The following is a 20,149-nucleotide window of genomic DNA, read 5'->3' on the forward strand; positions in this document are numbered from 1 at the left end:
GCCCGAGCGCGCAGCGCAGGCCGGCTGGGCCATTCCGGGCGCCGTCCGCAGATGGCGGCACCGGCCCCGTGGGTCGGCCGGCCGGCCGGCGCCTTGCAGGCCGCGGGCCGACGAGGGCCCGGGCGCGGAGCAGCGCAGGCCGGGAGCGGCCAGGCCACGCCCCGCCGGGCGGAGGGCGCTTCCCGCCCGGGTGAATCACCGCCCGCGGCGGCCGCCGGCACTCCCGCTGCAGCGCGCCGGGTCCTGGCCGCGCCCCTGCCGAGCGCCGCACAGCACAGCAGCCGAGACCCTCGCTCGTTCCCTGGGCGGCAGCGCGGGCGCCGCACCGACCATGGCGGGCATCGCGGCCAAGTTGGCTAAAGACCGGGAGGCGGCCGAGGGACTGGGCTCGCACGAGAGGGCGGTCAAGTACCTCAACCAGGACTATGCGGAGCTGCGGGACCAGTGCCTGGAGGCCGGGGCGCTCTTCCAGGACCCCTCCTTCCCGGCCCTCCCGTCTTCCCTGGGCTTCAAGGAGTTGGGTCCGTACTCCGGCAAGACCCGGGGCATCGAGTGGAAGCGGCCCACGGTAGGGATTGCGCCCGCGGCGGGATGCGGGCGGACGGGGCGCGGGGCCCAGAGGCGCGGCGCCTAGGCCTCTTGGCTGGCCAAACCCAGGGCCCGGGGCGCGGGGAGCCGGCCCCCGCGGCCCGGAGCCCAGCCCGGGACTCTGCAGGCGCGCTGTCGCCCGCGTCCCCTCGGCCACCCAGGCGCCTGCAGGACAGGCCGAGGCGCACGCTGCCCTCAGATCCCACTAGCAGGCCCGCCAGCAAAAACTCACAAAAACTCGGCTGACCTAGGGGGTCCCGCAGGAAACTTCTCAGACTCCAGTGGGGAGGTGGTGGGAGGTGGGGAGGAGAGTCTGCAGAGAAAGCGCGGGGGGTGGGGGGCGGCTGTGCAAGACCTAACCCGGGAAAGTCGGTTACTAACTCGGTTCAAGTCTACTTCAGGGAGGGGGCGAAGCCACGCACGGCCTGGGCCTTTGTGACTGAGGACTGTCTCTTGTCGCGATGGGTAGATTTCTCCAGTCAGAATTTCCTGTTTTCCAAATGGGAGCCCGCGGGACCTCCCCTTAACTTTTACCGCGGTGATGAGCAAAGGACGGGGAAAACACTGCAGCCTGGAGCCAGTTCTGTCCCAGAACCCCCCCCCCCCGCCCCCGGAATCTCAGGGGCCCCTCCGAGCTCCGTTATCCCTCCCACCCCCATCCGGCCTCTGTCCCCCCTTGCCCTGGCAGGATCAATTTATCCATCCCGTTTCCAGTGGAACCCCTGCTGGTCCCACCAACTATGGGCACCTGGCCAGGCTTCCCCTTCCCAACCTCTAAGAGGCCTCCTGAGAGATCAAGACTCGTGTGATGAAAAGAAGCATCCCTGTCCTGCTTAGGCTCTGAGCCCCCAGTCACCCGCTGTAACCCTAAACCCACTGCCTAGGCAGCAAGTGCAGTAGGAAGTGTTCATGGCCGGAGGGGGGGGGGGGCAGCTGACTTTATTTCTTGCTAATGGGTGTGAGCCATTTAACCCCTCTAGCTCCTTTCTTCATCTAAAAAGAGAAGTGATGCCTGAGGTTTCCTCTCGTCACTCGTTCACCAGGCTCAGCACCTTTTTATTTCTCAAGGGCACCAGCTCTCTCCTGTCTCACCTGTCAGGGATGTTCTTTTCCCACTTTCTGGAGGCTGGCTCACTCATTTTTTGGGGATTGAGTCAGATGTTCCCTCCCCAAAGAGATATCTCCTGACCATTCTTAGCAGTCTCCTTACCATCTAGTTATTCCTTATCACTCAGCCCCGCTAATTCAGAGCATGTTCACAATTTGCAAATATAGTTACATATATATTTGCTTGTCTTTCCTGCTGAACGTCAGGGACCATGTATTATTCACCAATATATCCCCAGTGCGTTCACAGTAGGCATCCATCCACCATTCATTCCTTCACTTAACAGTATTTATTGAGTGCCTGTTATATGTCAGGTACTGTCTGAAATGCCGGGGATAGATCTGTGACCAAAGAGACTGAGTATTTGTGGAATGAATGAATGCAAGATTGTAATGAACCTCGAACAAAATGATGGCTGCGAAAGTGGTACACGAGAGAGAATGTATTCACCTTACATTTGCATAGCACTTTACTGTTTACGAAGTGAATTTACATACTTCTTTGCCTATTTTTTCATGCAGTCACTAAGCATATATTGAACACCTACTGTATGCCCAGCACCAGGGCATGTGGTCTCTGACTCTGAAGGCTTTAGGGGCTGGTGAGGGGATACAGACAGGTCACTCAGCGGTTGGAAATACCTGCAGGACTTCCAGTTGGGGAAATAGTGGTCTGAGGCCATTTTAGGGCCCCGCCTTAGGGTGGGTCAGGCTGTGCCCTGCACAGCCGAGAGGGAGGATGGCTGTTATACAGCCACTTAGCACCTGAAGAAATTGAGGCTTGGGAAGGTTAACTCTTGGCTCATACAGGTGTCTGGGGTGGAGCCAGGACTGTGACCAGCCCATGGGTGTTTAGTGCTAACAGCTCACAGCTGCCCCCTCTACCTTCTCAAACACTGCTAGGGTTCAGGTCAGGCAAGGCAAACAAACATTGTCCACTGGATTTACCTTTTTTTTTTTTTTTTTTTTTTTGTCTTTTTGTCTTTTTGTCTTTTTAGGGCCACACCCGTGGCATATGTAGATTCCCAGGGTAGGGGTTGAATCAGAGCTGTTGCTGACGGCCTACGCCAGAGCCACAGCAATGCCAGATCCCTAGCCGGGTCTGCGACCTACACCACAGCTCATGGCAACGCCGGATCCTTAACCCACTGAGCATGGCCATGGATCGAACTCACAACCTCATGGTTTCTAGTTGGATTCATTTCCCCTGTGCCATGACAGGAACTCCTGTCCACTGGATTTGGACTTCTGTAAAGTCGTCGGTGACTTAGAGCACTTGCAATGGGGTAGAAGCCAGATTGCTGTAGACGCCAAAGTCAGGAATCAGAAATGGCAGGTGCCCAGCCAATTTCAGAAGGGTGCCTGGGAAAGGAGGGCAGGAAAAGTGGCAGGGAGAGCGGGACCTGGGGTTTGAGAGGCTGTACTTTCAGATGAGAGCAGTTGGCATGTGTCATATGTCAAGCCCCAGAGAGGAAGGGACTGCAGAGAAAAGCAGGGAGGAGACAGTCAAACGGGCCGAGGAAGTGAGAGCAGAGGATGCGGGCAGGCAGGGGTGGGGCCCGTCCCAGAGCTCAGGCGCTGCTCTTCCTCAGAGGGGCCTTCCCCACAGAGGGCTCCGGGATAGAAAGGGGGCCAAAGAGGACATGGCTGAGGTCCTCGGCAAGGACCAAATACAGAGGCACAGCAAGGAAAAAGCCCACCCCATCCAAGGATGGCACCAGTCAGGGGACAGTGAGGACCCATGTGTCAGTCCCTGTCTGATCCTGAAACATCTAAGGCCTCTGGGAGGTTTATGATTCGTTTCCGCTCAGCTGGCCGAACTGTGCCTCCAACTGGCATCTCCTGCTCCCAAATTCAGTGATTGTGTCATGGAATTCCTCAATAATAATAATAGTAGGTAACTTTATTACTTAATGAATTTTATTACATTTAGAGCTGTACAACAGTCATCACAACCCAATTTTATAGCATTATCATCCCAAACCCCCAGTGCATCTTCCCACCCCCCAACCTGTCTCATTTGGAAACCATAAGTTTTTCAGAGTCTGTGAGTCAGTATCTATTCTGCAAGGAAGTTCATTGTGTCCTTTTTTTAGATTCCACATGTAAGTGATGGCATTGGATGTTGGTGTCTCATTGACTGACTTCCCTTAGTATGATAATTTCTAGATCCATTCATATTGGTAAAGATGCCATTATTTCTTTCCTTTTAATGGCTGAGTAATATTCCATTGTGTATATGTACCACATCTTCTTTATCCATGCTGCTGTCGATGGACAGTAGTAGGTAACCTTTATAGCATTTACCAAGGCACGCTTAACTTGTCATCTCATTTAACCCTCAGAACAACCTCATGTGGTTGGTGCTCTTGTCATCACCATCCCCTTATACAGATGAGGAAACTGAGGCTTAATGTTGCCAGAGTCATAGAACCCATATAAGAAGTGGCAGAGCCAGGATTCAAACCCAGGTTGTTGATTCAAACCCAACTAGTATCCATGAGAATGCAGGTTGGCTCCCTGGCCTTGCTCAGTGGGTTAAGGATCCAGCACTTCCATGAGCTGCAGTGTAGTCTCAGATGTGGCTCTGTTCCCGTGTTGCTGTGAGCTTTGGTGTAAGCTGGCAGCTACAGCTCCAATTTGACCCCTAGCCTGGGAACTTCCATATGCTGCACCTGTGGCCGGCCCTAAAAAGCAAAAAACAAAACAAAAAGGGGGAGACTCCAGAGCCCAAGCCCCCACCCCTTTCCTCAGATCGTGACATTGTGTGCTTAATTCAGTGCCCCTGGTGTTGTGTACAAGTTTCAATTTCCTGAAGCATCTCTAAGAGCCACTCCAAACGTTGCCTTCTCTGGAGAGGCTGCCAAAGGCATGAGGAAGTTTCTCAAACATAATGGAACAATCCTTGATAAGTGCTGGCACCCTGAGGATTATCAGTCTGATTCTTGGTCTTCCAGCACCCAGCACAGGCTACTCCATCAGCTGGGTAAGTGCTTGGCTGGCAGGCCCCGGGCAAAGCCGGCTTCGTTGGCCTCAGCAGAAAAGCATTCTCAGTGTCATTCCCCCAAACCAAGCAACCTGAGCAGAGAAGGGACTGGGCAGAGACCTGAAAGCAGCGTGCCCTGTGGCACATTTCAGAAGTGCCTCTGGATCTAAGCCAGGGTGGCCAGGGGCTGGACCCAGGCCTCACCCAGGGAAAGCTACTGCTGGACAGAGCGGGGGCGGGGGGGGGGGCCTCGGGGTGCTGTGGGCGGAACTCCTACCCCCCAAGGGGCCCATGCCTAGGGAAGCCCCGATTTATGCCCCGACTTCCTCTGTGGTTTTAGGGTGGGGCCCCCAGAATCAGGAAGCATAGAGAGGGCCTCAGAGGGCCAGCACTGTTCAAGGTTGGCATCTGTCAGGGGACTTGTGAGAGGCCCTCGGAGGCTTGTTGGGCATCAATTAGAGGCAGTGTAGGAGCGGAGGGTGTGTGGTTTACAAGAGGGAGCTGAGATCCTAGTGCCCTGCGCGGCTGACAGGCAGTGTCACTTCCGACACATGGCTTTCTCTCTTGGCCTGTTTCCTCACCTGTTAAATGGTTCCTGGGAGGACTGCCTGGGAAAAACCAGCCCGTGCCGTATTGTTGCACTGCCAGGCCCAGGAGGTGGATGCCCCAAGGATCAGGGCCTGTGGGTGGATCCAGAAGGCTGGCCACTGTTCCCTGCCCTCATCTGGAAGACAGGGATCGCCAGCACCACTGCACGGCGCACCCCAAGGTGCTCAATTGCAGATGCAAATACTCTGGGACTCGGAGTACAAGGGGGCCGTGAGGGCGTCTCAGAGTTGGGTCTCAGAGTGGGTCTGAGGAGGAGGTGGGAACAGGGTGAGCAGAGTGGGAGGGGTTTGGTTCCATGCGGGAACAGAGGACGGAGCCAGTGCAGAGGGCAGGGCTGCTCCAGAGTGGGGACAGTGTCAAGGTCCCAGAGGAGGCTGGACTTGGGGCTGCCCTGGCCCTGGGAAATAGCACCACGCGATGGGCTCGAGGCACTTAGAGCACTGGGGTCCAGTGGAGCAGTGGTGTCCCCTGCCACCCAACAGGACCTGCCCCCCCACCAGGGCAGGCTCAGACAAGGACCCCATGGCCGACTAACTGTTAACCAGGGGACAGAAGGCGCAGAGGGCGTCCGATGCCCTTGTTGGGAACCAGGGTGTCCTCACTGTAAAAGCACGTGCCTGGTGGGTTGACGGCACTTTATGGGTCTCATTTCCAGGAGATCTGCGACAATCCCCAGTTTATTATTGGAGGAGCTACCCGCACAGACATCTGCCAAGGAGCCCTGGGTAAGTGACGTCAGCGGCGCAGGCGCGGTGGGGCGGGGCTTGTCTGCAAGGCTGTGCCTGGAAGGCCTCGGGATGATCTCGGCTCCTCTCCCTTGCCAAGCGTTTGGCAGTTCCCATTTCCAGAAGCTTCTTGGAATGTCTTGTCCCCCGAGGGCCCCGTGCCTCAGCACACAAAACACATGGATGTGCAGGGAGGGCTCCTGTGTCCCCTGCGCTGGGCTGGTGATGTGACAAAGACACTTCCACTGGAGGACGGAGGAGCTTCTGGATCTCAGCCCTCCCGGAGCCAGTGTCACTAGTGCCCCGGGGACCAGTCAGGCTCCCGCCCGAGGGCCAGCTGGGCGGCCTGACCCAGGCTGGTTGAGGCACTGAGACACCAGTTCTCTGCAGCTCAGGGATGGGAGGGTGACTCAGTGTGAAGGAAAAGGAAACCCTCAGTCACACCAGGGCATTCTCAGTGTTTGCAAGGCAGATCACCATGGTAGCACAACAGTGGACTCGGTGCTCATTGTCACAGAGGCAGTTGTTACATTCATGCAACCAGGTGTCCCCAGAGTAGCTGAATTGTGACTCTGAAACTTTGCTCTCTGAGGCAGCGCTCTGGTTTTTCAGGATATAGTACCTGCTGAGATTGGAACGTGCAGGGTCGCCAGCTTTGGCCTGAAAGCCCCCCCTCCCCGAGGCTTCTCTGAAGAAGTCGTAACCAAGGGTCCTGGGACTATTTATTATTTGAGAGTCTCTTAGAATCCACCCTTATTTTTTTACTCGCAGTCAGTATGGGCCTGTGATCACTGGCGCAGATCATTTGCTGCAATAAGCCAAAAACTAGTTGTGTGCCCTCGGCCTGGACTTGCTCTCCAGACTAGCCCCTCAGTGACAAAACTGATCATCTTGAACTGCATCTCCTGGCCCACCCAGCAGAGATGCTGTCCTGGGAGTAACTGGTTGAAGGTCATGTGAGGGCCTGGGATGCAAGTGCAGAGAGTCCGACTCCAGGGCCTGTCTGTGTGTGTAACCCCTGGGCTAGACTCCCCAGAAGGGGTGTGGGAAAATTTCAACCTCTGAGGGATGTCAGGGCGCCTGTGTGAGTGTGACAGCGGGCACACTGGGCAGGGCCAGGCAGGGCGGGGTGGCGGGTGATGGGTGCCCTCTGGGCATTGGTACTCTGAGAGAACAGGACCCGGGCTGGGCCTGCAGCCTCTGTGTGCAAATCCCTAAGATGTCAGAGCACATTCTTACCTGCAAACATCACCACCCCCTCCATTTTCTTGCCTTCTCTCCCCCTTCAAAGATTGAGGCCCAGGGGCCCTGGGCCACCCAGGATGGGTGCTTAAGGAAAACCATTGGTGGAGTTCCTGTCATGGCTCATCCGTTAACCAACCCGACTAGCATCCATGAGGATATGGGTTTGATCCCTGTCCTCCCTCAGTGGGTTAAGGATCCGGTGTGGCCGTGAGCTGTGGTGTAGGTCAAAGGTGCCACTCAGGTCCTGCATTGCTGTGGCTGTGGGGTAGGCCGGCGGCTACAGCTCTGATTCGACCCCTAGCCTGGGAACCTCCATATGCTGCAGGTATGCCCCCCCCCAAAAAAAAGAAGAGAAAAAGAAAAACCCATTGGTTAGAGAAAATGGAAGTTAAGAGGGCTAGACATTGATGGTGACTTCGCCCAACCATGGGGGCTTTAGAACATCTGGAAACTCACGCGGCGCCTTGTCATACCTGAGCGAAATTCCACACCCAGACTGAACTTCTCCAAGTTCAATGACATCTTAAGGGCCAACATTGCAAGATTTAGGTCCTATTTAAATATAACCAGGCCAGGAGTTCCCATCGTGGCTCAGTGGTTAACAAATCTGACTAGGAACCATGAGCTTGCGGGTTCGATCCCTGGCCTTGCTCAGTGAGTTAAGGATCTGTCGTTGTTGTGAGCTGTGGTGTAGGTTGCAGACATGGCTCGGATCCCATGTTGCTGTGGCTTTGGTGTAGGCTGGCATCTACAGCTCCAATTAGACCCCTAGCCTGGGAACCTCCATATCCCACGGGTGTGGCTCTAGAAAATACAAATAAGACCAAAAAAAATTTTTTTTTAAATAAATGAATAAATATAACCAGGCCAGGTGGAGAGAAGATAGGCAGAGCCTACATTCCTGAAGGAAAATGCACCAAATCAAATAGAAGCGTAAGTCCTTCTAAAACATTTCTCAGGACCCAGTCTGTCATTTCTAAGGTTTCTTTGTACCCCATCAGCCATTTTATTCTCAGCCTTTTATTTTGGAGGATCCTGGTTCGATTTCCATCTGGGAAAAGAGGCAGACTGAACTCTCACCCTGATTCTGGCATCTGGGTGTAGGTGGTGACTGTCACCAGGTCTCAGAAAGTTCCGAAGCATTAGGAACGGGGACCGTGGCAGCGAGACCTGGCCACAGGACCAGAGATACACGCTGAGCCTCAGCTCTCAGTTGGCAGACAGCAAGCGAGCCATCCCTAGCAGCCTCAGTCTCTTCTAAGAATGGGAGGGAGTAGGGGGCCACAGGGTGACCTCACAGATCCCCTATGAGGGGGTATTCAGCGGTTCTAGAGTCGTCCCTCATGCCTGATCCTGAGGGTTGACCTTGTGCCAGAGTTAAAGCACAGCTGCCGCCAGATCTTATCTCAGACAAAGAGTGATAATGGCCCCTGTCACCTACAATGGAGTACAACTCCTGCAGCATTTTCAGTGCATGATCTGGTGTCATTATCCCGGCTCTGAAGTAAATATTTCACACACATACACCCCCCCACCCCTGCTATGCAGATAAGAAACCAAGGCAGGGGGAGGGGGTGGGGGGTGGGGTAGGGTCCCTGAAGGCCACATGGCTAAAAATTGCCAAAGGAAAGAACCCTAGGCTGGTTTCAAATCTGGAATTCCTGTCCTGGTGAAGCGGAAATGAATCTGACTAGGAACCATGAGGTTGAGGGTTCGATTCCTGGCCTCCCTCAGTGGGTTAAGGATCAGGTGTTGCCATGAGCTGTGGTGTAGGTTGCAGACATGGCTCGGATCTGGCATTGCTGTGGCTGTGGTGTACGCTGGCAGCTGTAGCTCTGATTTCACTCCTAGCCTGGAAACCTCCATATGCTGAGGGTGCGGCCCTAAAAAGACCAAAAAAAGAAAAGGCCAAAAAAAAAATCTTTCTGTACTCTTTTCACTCCCATCATTTGTCCCAAGGCTGTGTCGACGGTATGTGAAGGTAAACTCAGAGCAAAATAGGTTTTCTTGGAGTTCCTGTTGTGGCTCAGAGGGTTAGGAATCCGACTAGTATCCATGAGGATTCGAGTTTCAATCCCTGGCCTTGCTTAGTGGGTTGAGGATCCGGTGTTGCTGTGAGCCGTGGTGTAGGTTGCAGACGTGGCTTGAATCCGGTGTGGCTGTGGCCATGGTATAGGCCGGCAGCTGCAGCTCCAGTTCAGCCCCTAGCCTGGGAACTTCCATATGCTGCAGGTATGGTCCTAAAAATGCAAAAAAAAAAAAAAATTAGTTTTCTTACCTGTGCTCTCTACCTGGCAAGACTAACTCGGTTCTGGGTGGGGCCCGTCCTTGGACTTGTACACAGCCTTCCCAGGGCTGCCTGGCAATGCTTAACCCCGCAAACTCCCACACACCTTCCCAGCAGGGTCAGCTCGAAGCCCTGACCGAAGTAATTCCAAGCACGCCTGCAGAACTGCCTGGACATGAGCTGCCTGCACTGCAGGCCTTGGCAGCAGTGCTAAGCCTTGAGTCAGCAAAGAAAAATCCGCCCATCTACCTGGAGGAAGGGCTGGAGCCCGGGGCTGAGCCTCGGCCAGGCTGGCGCTGCAGCTAAACGTGGCTGAGATGCAACTGGCGGCCTCTTCTTTCGGGGGGTGGCCACTTGGAGTGACCCCTGGGGCCCAGGAGATCCCGCAGCTGAACCCCTCCTGCCTTTGATTCTCACTGGGCCACTGCCCCACTTTCCCCATGGCCCCCCAGGATCCACCCACGGCCCCCACAGCTCTCCGGGGAAGCCAGCTGCCCTGGACAGGTGCCCCCTAGGCCCTCGGTTTCGACGGCTCGAGGCTGCTAATGCCACCAGAGCTGCTGAAACTACACAGCCCAGTGTCTTTGTGACCTGGCACCTGTCCTCCAGCCCTTTCTCCCCCCAGAGTGTCCCACGGGCCCCCAGGGCACCCACCGGGAGGTGCTTGGCTACAGGGTGGCCCTCCCCACAGTCCAGCTCTGCAGAGAGTCAGTCAGGAGGGGCAGGGCCAATGGGAAAAGCACCGCAGGAGAGACGTTTCCAGTTCCTGCTTCTTCCCCTGCTGACTGGACGGAGGCGGGGGCGGGGGGGGGGACGGAGACACACACACGCTGGGCAGGTTACCGGGCGCTGAGCCTCGGGTTCCTCCTCTGTAAAATGAGAATAGTGGTAACACTCCCTTCTCAGGGCTGTGGTGAAAAAGGTAACTAATACAGGCAAACGCATTTGGCAAATTGTAGAATCCTGGACCAACCCAGCCCCTCCTTATTCCCTCCCCCTTTTTTTGTCTTTTGTCTTTGTAGGGCTGCACCCTTGGCATATGGAGGTTCCCAGGCTAGGGGTCTAATCAGAGCTATAGCCACTGGCCTACACCACAGCCACAGCAACACGGGATCCGAGCCACGTCTGCAACCTACACCACAGCCCATGGCAATGCCGGATCCTTAACCCACTGATCAAGGCCAGGGATCGAACCCACAACCTCATGGTTCCTAGTCGGATTCGTTTGTGCTGCGCCATGATGGGAACTCCTATTTCCCCATGTTTAAATGTTATAATTTTTTAAGTGATTCTTAAGTAGTAATTTTTTTGGAAGTCATTTTTAACAGGTGCCTTTGAAAAATTTTAACAGATGGTATTTGTTTTCCCAATTATTAACATCCCAATTATCCCCATTAGTGTGGGACCTTTGCTGCAATGAACTGATACTGGTTACATTATCACTAACAAAAGTCCATACTTCATTTAGCTTTCCTTCGTTTTTACCTAATGTCCTTTTTTTCTGTCCCGGGATCCCATCCAGGGCACCACGTTACACTGAGGTGTCATGGCTCTTGAGGCTCTTCTTGGCTGTGACAGTTTCTCAGACTGGTTTTGATGACCTTGTCACCTTTCAGGAGTACCTGTCCGGGATTTTTTTTTTTTTTCTTTTGGATGCCCCTCTATTGGAATTTGCAGGTGCCTTTGAAAAAATAGTGCATATTGGAGTTCCTGTCGTGGCTCAGTGGTTAACGAATCCTACTAAGAACCATGAGGTTGTGGGTTTGGTCCCTGGCCTTGCTCAGTGGGTTAAGGATCCAGCGTTGCCATGAGCTGTGGTGTAGGCGGCTCGGATCCCACCTTGCTGTGGCTCTGGCGTAGGCCTGCTGTGGCTCTGGCGTAGTTTGGTGGCTACAACGCCGATGAGACCCCTAGCCTGGGTACCTCCATATGCCGGGTGAAGCAACTCTAGAAAAGGCAAAAAAAAAAACAAAACAAAACAAATAGTGCATATAGTTAAAAAAAAAAAAAAAAAAAAAGCTCTAAAAAGTAAGTGCTGGCTGGATTGATGGAGAAAATGAATACATTGTTTTCTCTCTTAAACAGTGGCCCCAGCTCCAGCTCCGGCCCCACCCCCACCACTGGCAGAGGCAGCTCCTTCCGCCTGGGGCAGGGCTGTGCTCTCCCTAAGTCACCCTTTCCCCTCCTGAGTCTCCTCTGGTTATAAACGCTCTTTCACCGCTTTTCTTTTTTTTTTTTTTTTTTTTTAATTGATAAATATGTATTTATTGCCTTTTTTTTTTTTTTTTTTTTTAATTTTATTTTCCCACTGTACAGTAAGGGGGTCAGGTTATCCTTACATGTATACATTACAATTACAGTTTTTCCCCCACCATTTCTTCTGTTGCAACATGAGTATCTAGACATAGTTCTCAATGCTCTTCAGCGGGATCTCCTTGTAAATCTATTCTACGTTGTGACTGATAAGCCCAAGCTCCCGATCCCTCCCACTCCCTCCCCCTCCCATCAGGCAACCACAAGTCTCTTCTCCAAGTCCATGATTGATTTTCTTTTCTGAGGAGATGTTCATTTGTGCTGGATATTAGATTCCAGTTATAAGTGATGTCATATGGTATTTGTCTTTGTCTTTCTGGCTCATTTCACTCAGTATGAGATTCTCTAGTTCCATCCATGTTGCTGCAAATGGCATGATGTCATCCTTTTTTATGGCTGAGTAGTATTCCATCGTGTATATATACCACATCTTCCGAATCCAATCCTCAAAAATAAACCCATGGGACCTCATCAAACTGAAAAGCTTTTGCACAGCAAAGGAAACCCAAAAGAAAACAAAAAGACAACTTACAGAATGGGAGAAAATAGTTTCAAATGATGCAACTGACAAGGGCTTAATCTCTAGAATATACAAGCAACTTATACAACCCAACAGCAAAAAAACCAATCAATCAATGGAAAAATGGGCAAAAGACCTGAATAGACATTTCTCCAAGGAAGATATACAGATGGCCAACAAACACATGAAAAAATGCTCAACATCGCTGATTATAAGAGAAATGCAAATCAAAACTACCATGAGATACCACCTCACACCAGTCAGAATGGCCATCATGAATAAATCCACAAATAACAAGTGCTGGAGGGGCTGTGGAGAAAAGGGAACCCTCCTGCACTGTTGGTGGGAATGTAAACTGGTACAGCCACTATGGAGAACAGTTTGGAGATACCTTAGAAATCTATACATAGAACTTCCATATGACCCTGCAATCCCACTCTTGGGCATCTATCCGGACAAAGCTCTACTTAAAAGAGACACATGCACCCGCATGTTCATTGCAGCACTATTCACAATAGCCAGGACATGGAAACAATCCAAATGTCCATCGCTTTTCTCCTTTCCTGTGGCTGCTGCCTGTGCTCCCAGCTCTCTCCTGATGCCGCTGAGACATCCTATAAACAGGGCAGGGGTGACTTGCCCAGAGGCTCCCCCTGCCCCCCTCGCAGCCCTGTCACAGCGGGGTGCCTGCCTCATCTGTGGCCTTCCTTGGCTGTCCCTAACCTCCCCTCCCCAGGAGGAGAGGCGGTGGGGACCCACCCCAGAGAACCTCCCTCCCTCCCCCCATTGTGGCGTACACTTTCCTCGGAAGCCAGAGGAAACTCCTAAGGAGATTACGGGGTTCCTTTGCACCCCAACGGCCTGCAGATCTAAGCGTGATTCTTCCCTGGTTCAGGTGCTCCCCGTCCCCGTCCCCGTGTGGACTCGGTGGCCTGTCTCTGAGATGAGGGCATCTATCCCAGCTCCCCGAGGTCCCAGCACTCCTGACATTCTGTGACTTCTGCCGGCAGCACCCCCGCCCCCAACACCCGGCGTCAGCTCCCGTTTGTTTAGCAACAGCATCTCCGCTCCAAGGTCTAAGACCCTTGCTCAGATCAGCCCCCCACAAGATCAGCCCCCGCCCCCCGACGCCCCACCCAGGCGATTTTAGAAATGAAGGGCCCTGTGTTCGGGGAGGTCTAGTGGGGTCCTGCAGCAACAGCAGGACAATGGAGCCCCAGGAGGAGGATGGGCCAGCCTGGCGGGCAGGTGGGCAATGGTGCAGGCTCCCGACTGGCACCTTCCACCAGAGCTTTTAGCAGTGATAGGAAGGTTCTATACAATCAAAATGTTAGGGGAGCACTTGAAGTGTGACTAAGGAAGCTGTGGAACTGCGTTTTTAATTTTATTCAGTTGAAATGTAAAGAGCCACATGTGGGTCGTGGCCACTGCATGTGGATGCACCCTCTCATTCTTGACTCCAGGGTGGGCTGGTCTCCACTCAGAGCCACGCAGGGCACATACATCAATAAACATCTGTAATAGCAGGGTCCAGAGTGAGGACCTGGGTTCCATCAGTTAGAGGTTGACCTCTGAGTTCTGCCTCTTCCTGGCTCTGTTGCATGAGGCAAGTCGCCATCCTCGTCCAGTCTCAGTTTCCTCATCTGTAAAATGGGGGTGTTACTGGTACCTCCCTCAGTGGGCTGTGAGGATGAAATGAGATGGTGCATGGGAAGCGGGAAGCACCAGAGGCTGACACTTAGGGTTTAATAACTGCAAATGGCAAGTTACCTTTGGGGAGAGGGTGGCTCTCCAGGGGAGTCTGTAAATGAGGCTGGAGGAGTTCCCACTGTGGCTCAGCAGATTAAGGACCCGACACCATCTCTGTGAGGCTGTGGGATTGATCCCTGGCCTTGCTCCATGGGTTAAGGATCTGATGTTGCCAAAAGCTATGGGGTAGGTGGCAGATGCGGCTCAGATCTGGTGTGGCTGTGGCGTAGGCTTCAGCCTCAGCTCTGATTCGACCCCTAGCCTGGAACCTTCCATATGCTGCAGGTACAGCCCTCAGAGTGAGTTAAGCAAATAAATAAGGCTGGGGCTTTGGCCTTGACAATCTCAGAAGTTGTGGAGGAGTTGGTGTTTGGAGAAAAGCTGAAATTCATCAAAGTCCCCTGCCCCAACTTGCAGGCCTCACATGGTGGCCCTTGCTCCCTGCTGTTTCCTGGACAGGCTGGGAGGCTCTTCTCTGCCGCCATGCCCAGGCCCCTGCTGCTTTCAGTTTCCACTTACCCATCCATGAAATGGGAACAAAGTGACACTGGCGTCTTGTCCCGTGAGGTGGAGAACGTTAAGGCTGTGTGACTGCTGGTGTGTCTCTGGCCGGCAGGACCAGAGCGAGAAAGCCTCTAGCCGTCCTTCCTACTGCCTCCCACAATGTGATCTTACCTCAGCCACGGGGAGACTTTTCCTTTAGTTCACACCGCAGAGCCCCCAGGCCGGCAGGAATGTGGCAGCTCATCGGCTGCTCCCTCGGGGAGGTGAGGCAGCCAAGGTGTGGGGGGAGGTATCCGGGACAGGTTGGGCTGTATCCGGTGGGGGTCTGTGGGGTAGAGGGGATGGCGAGGAAGTCCCATGGCTGCAGAGGGCCGGCAGGTAACCCAGACATCAGGTGTGACCATGGGGGCCCCCAGCTGCAGGGAGCTGGGGAGCAGAGGTGACACCTGCAACAGGCTTCCTCTTCCTGGACCAGGGGCGGCCAAGGGCGGCAGGGCCAGGGCCTCGCTCCAAACAAGTTCAGTGTGTGAGCGTGTGACCCTCTGGCCTTGCTGGGCATCTTCCTCCCCTCCCCCCTCCCTTCAGGCCCTCTCTGCAGGGGAAGCGAGGAGAGGGCACACAGGCTTTGGATTGTCCGCTCCAGCTCCAGTTCTGAAGGCCTCCTGGGAATCGGGGCTGGGATGTGAGCTGAGCAAGCACAGCACTTCCACCCTCCCCGAGAGCCGCTGATATAATGAACTGCGATTGTGTGCAGGGGTGATTCTGGTTTGGGGTATCCTTTCCTGGGCTGCTCGGGGGCCCTGAAGCAGGCACAGACGGGACAGCCCCGTGTGACTCATCAGCCACATCCCGCAGGGCTGGGCCCACAGGGTGTGCGCTTCCTCTTGCCTCCCCCTCCTCCTCCCCCTCCCCCAAGGCTGCCTCGCCAGGCTGATTGGTCCTGGCAGGCAGGGTATCTGGTCTGTCAGAGACAGTTCAATCCCAGCATCTCAGGAAGGGTCAAATTTAGCGAGAAGCAACCTCACTCTCTTGGCTGGTGGCTGATCATCTCTCTGTCTTGCTTGTCACCGTGGAAAGCAAAGGAACAAAGCTCTACCAGGATGGGACATGGGACTGGCAGGACCTGAGGGAAACCAGGGTTTCCCAACCTTGGCACCGATGGTATCTGGGGTGGGGCCGTTCCCCTTGGTGGGAGCATCCTGCGTGCTGGAGGATTCGAGGCAGCGTCCCAGCATCTGCCCACTAGACTCCAAGTGTGACAACCCAAACTGTCTCCTGACGGTGCCAGAAATCCCTTGGGGTAGGGGATCGAGAATGTTCCTGGGGGAGTTCCCGCTGTGGCTCAGTGGAAACAAACCTGACTAGTATCCATGAAGATGGGGGCTCCTTTCCGTGAGCTGTGGTCAGGGTCACAGACGTGGCTTGGATCCTGCGTTGCTGTGGCTGTGGTGTAGGCTGGCAGCTGCAGCTCTGATTCGACCTCTAGCCTGGGACCAAAAAAAAAAAAAAAAAAAAAAAGAATGTTCCTGGGGAGCAAGCAGTGATCTGGAGAGAGAAGGGAGCTATGGAAACAGACACAGGGTGGTCATTGGGCATCCAGGGCTCGATGCCCGTGCTGGGAGCTGGCGAAGACCAACTCTGCAGGCCTCCAGAATCATGTCCCCTGACCCACCTACAGTGGGGAGTAAGCCCTGCAGGAAAGGAGGCAAGGACATGGAGCCTGCAGTCTGTTGTGGGGGCGGGGGCGGCGGGGGGGGCAATTGCTGGGATGTTTGACCCTGTGGGGGAGGCGCTGCAACCCTCCTCCTCCGCCTTCCCCCTTCGGCCCTGGAGTTGCTGCAGGAAAGGAGGCACTCACTCGGCCCTCCCTCCTTCTCCAGATGCCCACCCTGTCAGGGCCGTCTGTCTTATCAGCTTCCTGGACCAGCCGCGTGCAGTGCATCTCAGGTCCTGGGGTGCCCAGGGACTTCTGGGCGTCCTGACGCTGGCATCTCTCGGTGTTGGCTCCTCTCCCACTGGCTCGCCCCCGCCCCTTCCCAAGGCAGGGAGGTGGGGACTCTGTTCGTTGGCAGGTGCACCTTACTATCCCTAACCAGGCGCAGATTTCAGGAAGGTCGGTCTCCTTACACTTGTATCTGCTGTGTGACAACCCTCCCCCACAGTCAAAGGCTTGAAACCACAGCGATCATTTATTCTCTCCTTCACTCTCATGGTTCTGGAGGAGGACAGGGCTCAGCCCCGTGACTCTCAGGTCCTCTCATGGGCTTGCAGTCAGGGGGGGATGGGGCTAGGTTACCTGAAGGCCTCCCACCCACGCCTTTGGTGCCTGGGCTGCTGAAGCCCAGGGTCCCTCTGCCTCCTGCGTGGTCTCCTCCACGGAGGCTTTAAGGGAGCCGAACTTTTTACAGACTTGTGAAGGGAGAGCTCAGAAAGTTGCCTTGGGAATTCCCGTCGTGGCTCAGTGGTTAACGAATCCGACTAGGAACCATGAGGTTGCGGGGTTCGATCCCTGGTCTTGCTCAGTGGGTTAAGGATCCGGTGTTGCTGTGAGCTGTGGTGTAGGTTGCAGATGCAGCTCGGATCCCACGTTGCTGTGGCTCTGGCATAGGCTGTTGGCTACAGCTGCAATTGGACCCCTAGCCTGGGAACCTCCATATGCCGCGGGTGTGGCCCTTGAAAAGGCATAAAGACAAAAAAAAAAAAAAAAAGGCAGAAAAGAAAGTCGCCTTGTACAACCCAGCCTCCAAGGCCACATAACATCGCTTCTGCAGCTCCTATTCATTGAGACAGAGGCCCACCAGGTTCAGGGGAGGGACGCAAATTCCACCCCCTGGTGGGGAAGAGGAAGGTTCTAGAAGGACCTGTGGAACTGGGGAGACTGTGGCTGCCATGTAGGGAAGATGCTGTGTTCCTCCCCTTTGGATACCAGACTCATCCTTCACCAGCGGTGACCCCAGGCTGCTCGGACACTAGCCCATCCTGGTTGGACAGGAGTGGTCTCTGGGGTCTCCCAGCGTGCTGGGGCTTCAGGCAGAAGAAAACAAGCAAAACACTGCAGCCCTTTTCTCTACACCAGCCTCTTCATGTCTCTGCCTCTTCCCCACATCCATCCGGTCCTCTCCCTTCTGGATCCTTAATCCCTCACCAAGCTTCACCCCCCACCCCCACCCCAGGCCTGAGTTCTCACTGGGATTCCTGCCCTAGGGCTCTGTCTGTCACTAATCCACTCTGATATTACTGCCAGAGGTCCTGTCCTCAGGGAGATGAAGCCCTGTGGTGGAGACTGTTCAATAGACAAACTCACGTTCTGGTCATGCTATAGTAGGAGTTGGCTGGGAAGCAGTCTAAAGGCTCAGGAGGGGATGGGAGGGTTTAAGAAGGCCCCTCAAAGGCTGTGACTGAGTCTCCCAGGATGACCAAGGGGAGGGAAGTTGTTTGGCAGAGGAAGCAGCGCGCGTGCATGTGTGTACGCACTTCCCCATCAGGAAGAAGCTCCTTCTGGAAAGTGCAGGTGGCATTTTCTTGTGCCTGGGGGGTCTGCAGGAGAAAGGGTGAGAAGCAACCTTAGTGTAAATCCCCCACCTTGGGGGTCAAGTGCAGACTCTGCAGAAATGCAGCCCATCTTCTTCTCCAGGACCCTGCATCCTTGGGTCACCTGTGCCCTACTCCCTGCCCTCCTGGATGGCGCCATGCCCACACCCCTTTCCTGGTCTGCCCTTGACCTTCCCTCTCCTTTTGAGTGCTCCTGCCCCACCTCCACCCACCACGGGACCAGTCCACGCCCTCCTCAAACCTTGCCCCCCTATAGCCCATCTGCATCTACACTGTTTGGACTTGAGGCCAGGTGCTCACTTCCGCCTCCTCCCATCCTGTTCTCAAGCTGGCAGGTGTTCTGCGCGAGTATGAGAGCCATTCTTCTCTAGACCTGGCTCAGGCGCAGAGGGATGGGAATGAGGAGTTGGAGACCACACGGGAGGAAGAGGAGGCCAGAGTTAGTATGAGGACAGGTGTCCTCTCGGGCTGCAGGTCTGGCCAAGGAGCCGTGGGAAGCAGCAGGGAGGGGCCGAGGCCAGGAGGGCGCTGCCAGGCTGGGCTCGGGCTTCGTGTTCTGTCCGCTCTTTCTCGAGATGAAGACCTTCCTCTGCCTGGGTTCCTTCATGGAGCTCGTGCCCTCACAGCGCTTCCATCCTCCCGGGACTGCCAGCAGGCAGCCTCGCTCTAGAGTGACAGGTGATGGAGCTGCAGCAGGACGGGCTGCACAGAAGCCAGCATCTCCTGGCTTCTCTGCTCCCCTCCCTGTGTGTGGAGGGAAGACGGTGCTGATGGAAGGGAAGGAAGGAGAGAGTACACAGCAAATATTATGATCCTGTCTTGGAAAAACTTCCGCAGCCACAAACATCCTCCTCGGAACCCAGCCCCACCCCACTCCCCGACAGGGGCCCCAGTGACCTTGGCCTGTGCTCAGCCCTGACCCTCATATGCAGGGACCCAGGGAGCACAGCTCTGGAAATTTACCGACCTGGCTCTGCATGAATGTATTTTTTCGGAAGAGGGGTCTGGAGCTTAAAGGAGCCATTCATAAGGTCTGCCTGGGAGCACTCAGAGGGTGGGGGTCTGGGCACGCCAGTGTCGGGCCTGTGGGGGGAAGCCTGTTTGTACACGGGGAGGCTGGTGAGCTGCCGGGAGGGCAGCCCAACTGGAGACAGTCAAACCTTTCATCAAGGTAGACCCGGGGCACCCACGTCCGAAAGGGTGCGGCAGTTGTGCTTAAAGATCCAAAAATCCTACTCAGACCTCTTTTTCCCAAGCAAGTTAGAAGGGGGGGGGCAGGTTGGACTTGGAGGGGACTCCCTGGGGTCCCTTGAGAGAAAGTGACTTGAGTGATCTCGGCAGGTGCTTGAGGGTGGGCCAGAGAGGATGTCACTAAATTGTCATTGAACAAGGGAATACATTCGTGCATGAATACGCTGCTGCCAGAGGCACAAAACAGTAACAAAGTGCTGTGGGAAAACCCACAGGAAAGGTGTGTAGAGAGTGAAGGTGATTGTCAACTGAACTGCAGACACCGGAGGGGGCAGTTTGGCTCTTAAAGGACCCTCTTGGCTTGTGTTCTGTGAGGGGACAGCGCAGACAGGAGACCACAAAGCCGGCCTCAGCCCCGGGGGGAGGGAGGGCAGGTGCTCAGGTCCCTGGTCCTGCGCTGGGAGGAGGGAGGGGGTGATGATGGCGGGGGGTGGGGGGTGTCCAGGTGAGGTTCCCGCCGTCCTGGGGGTGAAGGTGAGGGCTCCGTCGCTGCAGGGTTTTGAGTAAACGCCTTTATTTACTTATGTGGACACGTACCCTCCTTCACTTCCCAAGAGCCTTCAAGGACCCAAGAGATGAGCCAGGCTGCACATGCGCTCAGCAGGTCATGGTCCCCCCTCCCCTCACCCTCCTCCTTCCCACCCTTTGTGCCCCCCCCAACTTCCAGCTCCCTCCCCCCACTTCCCTCCCCCTACTCCCTCCCCAAGCCCCTC

General features: G+C 55.0%; 1 protein-coding gene across 8 annotated transcripts in view; it reads left to right on the forward strand.

The window, feature by feature from the left end:
- Positions 1-219: 219 nt before the first annotated feature.
- The window catches only part of CAPN2 (calpain 2), a 60,959-nt gene continuing 41,029 nt past the window's right edge, over positions 220-20,149 (forward strand). For 7 of the 8 annotated variants that reach the window (XR_014817172.1, XR_014817170.1, XR_014817169.1 and 4 more), the window contains exons 1-2: positions 220-568; positions 5,946-6,015. Coding sequence is in view for 2 of the 8 variants with exons in the window: in XM_084978941.1 (XP_084835067.1) it covers positions 332-568; positions 5,946-6,015 (307 nt within the window). In the remaining 6 variants the exon portion in view is untranslated. 8 annotated transcript variants of the gene reach the window in all.

The sequence above is a fragment of the Sus scrofa genome, chromosome 10, assembly GCF_054392235.1.
Source record: "Sus scrofa isolate SSC_HxYL_T2T_F1_AM1 chromosome 10, Sscrofa_HxYL_maternal_Yorkshire_Landrace_v2.0, whole genome shotgun sequence".
Classification (NCBI taxonomy): domain Eukaryota; kingdom Metazoa; phylum Chordata; class Mammalia; order Artiodactyla; family Suidae; genus Sus; species Sus scrofa.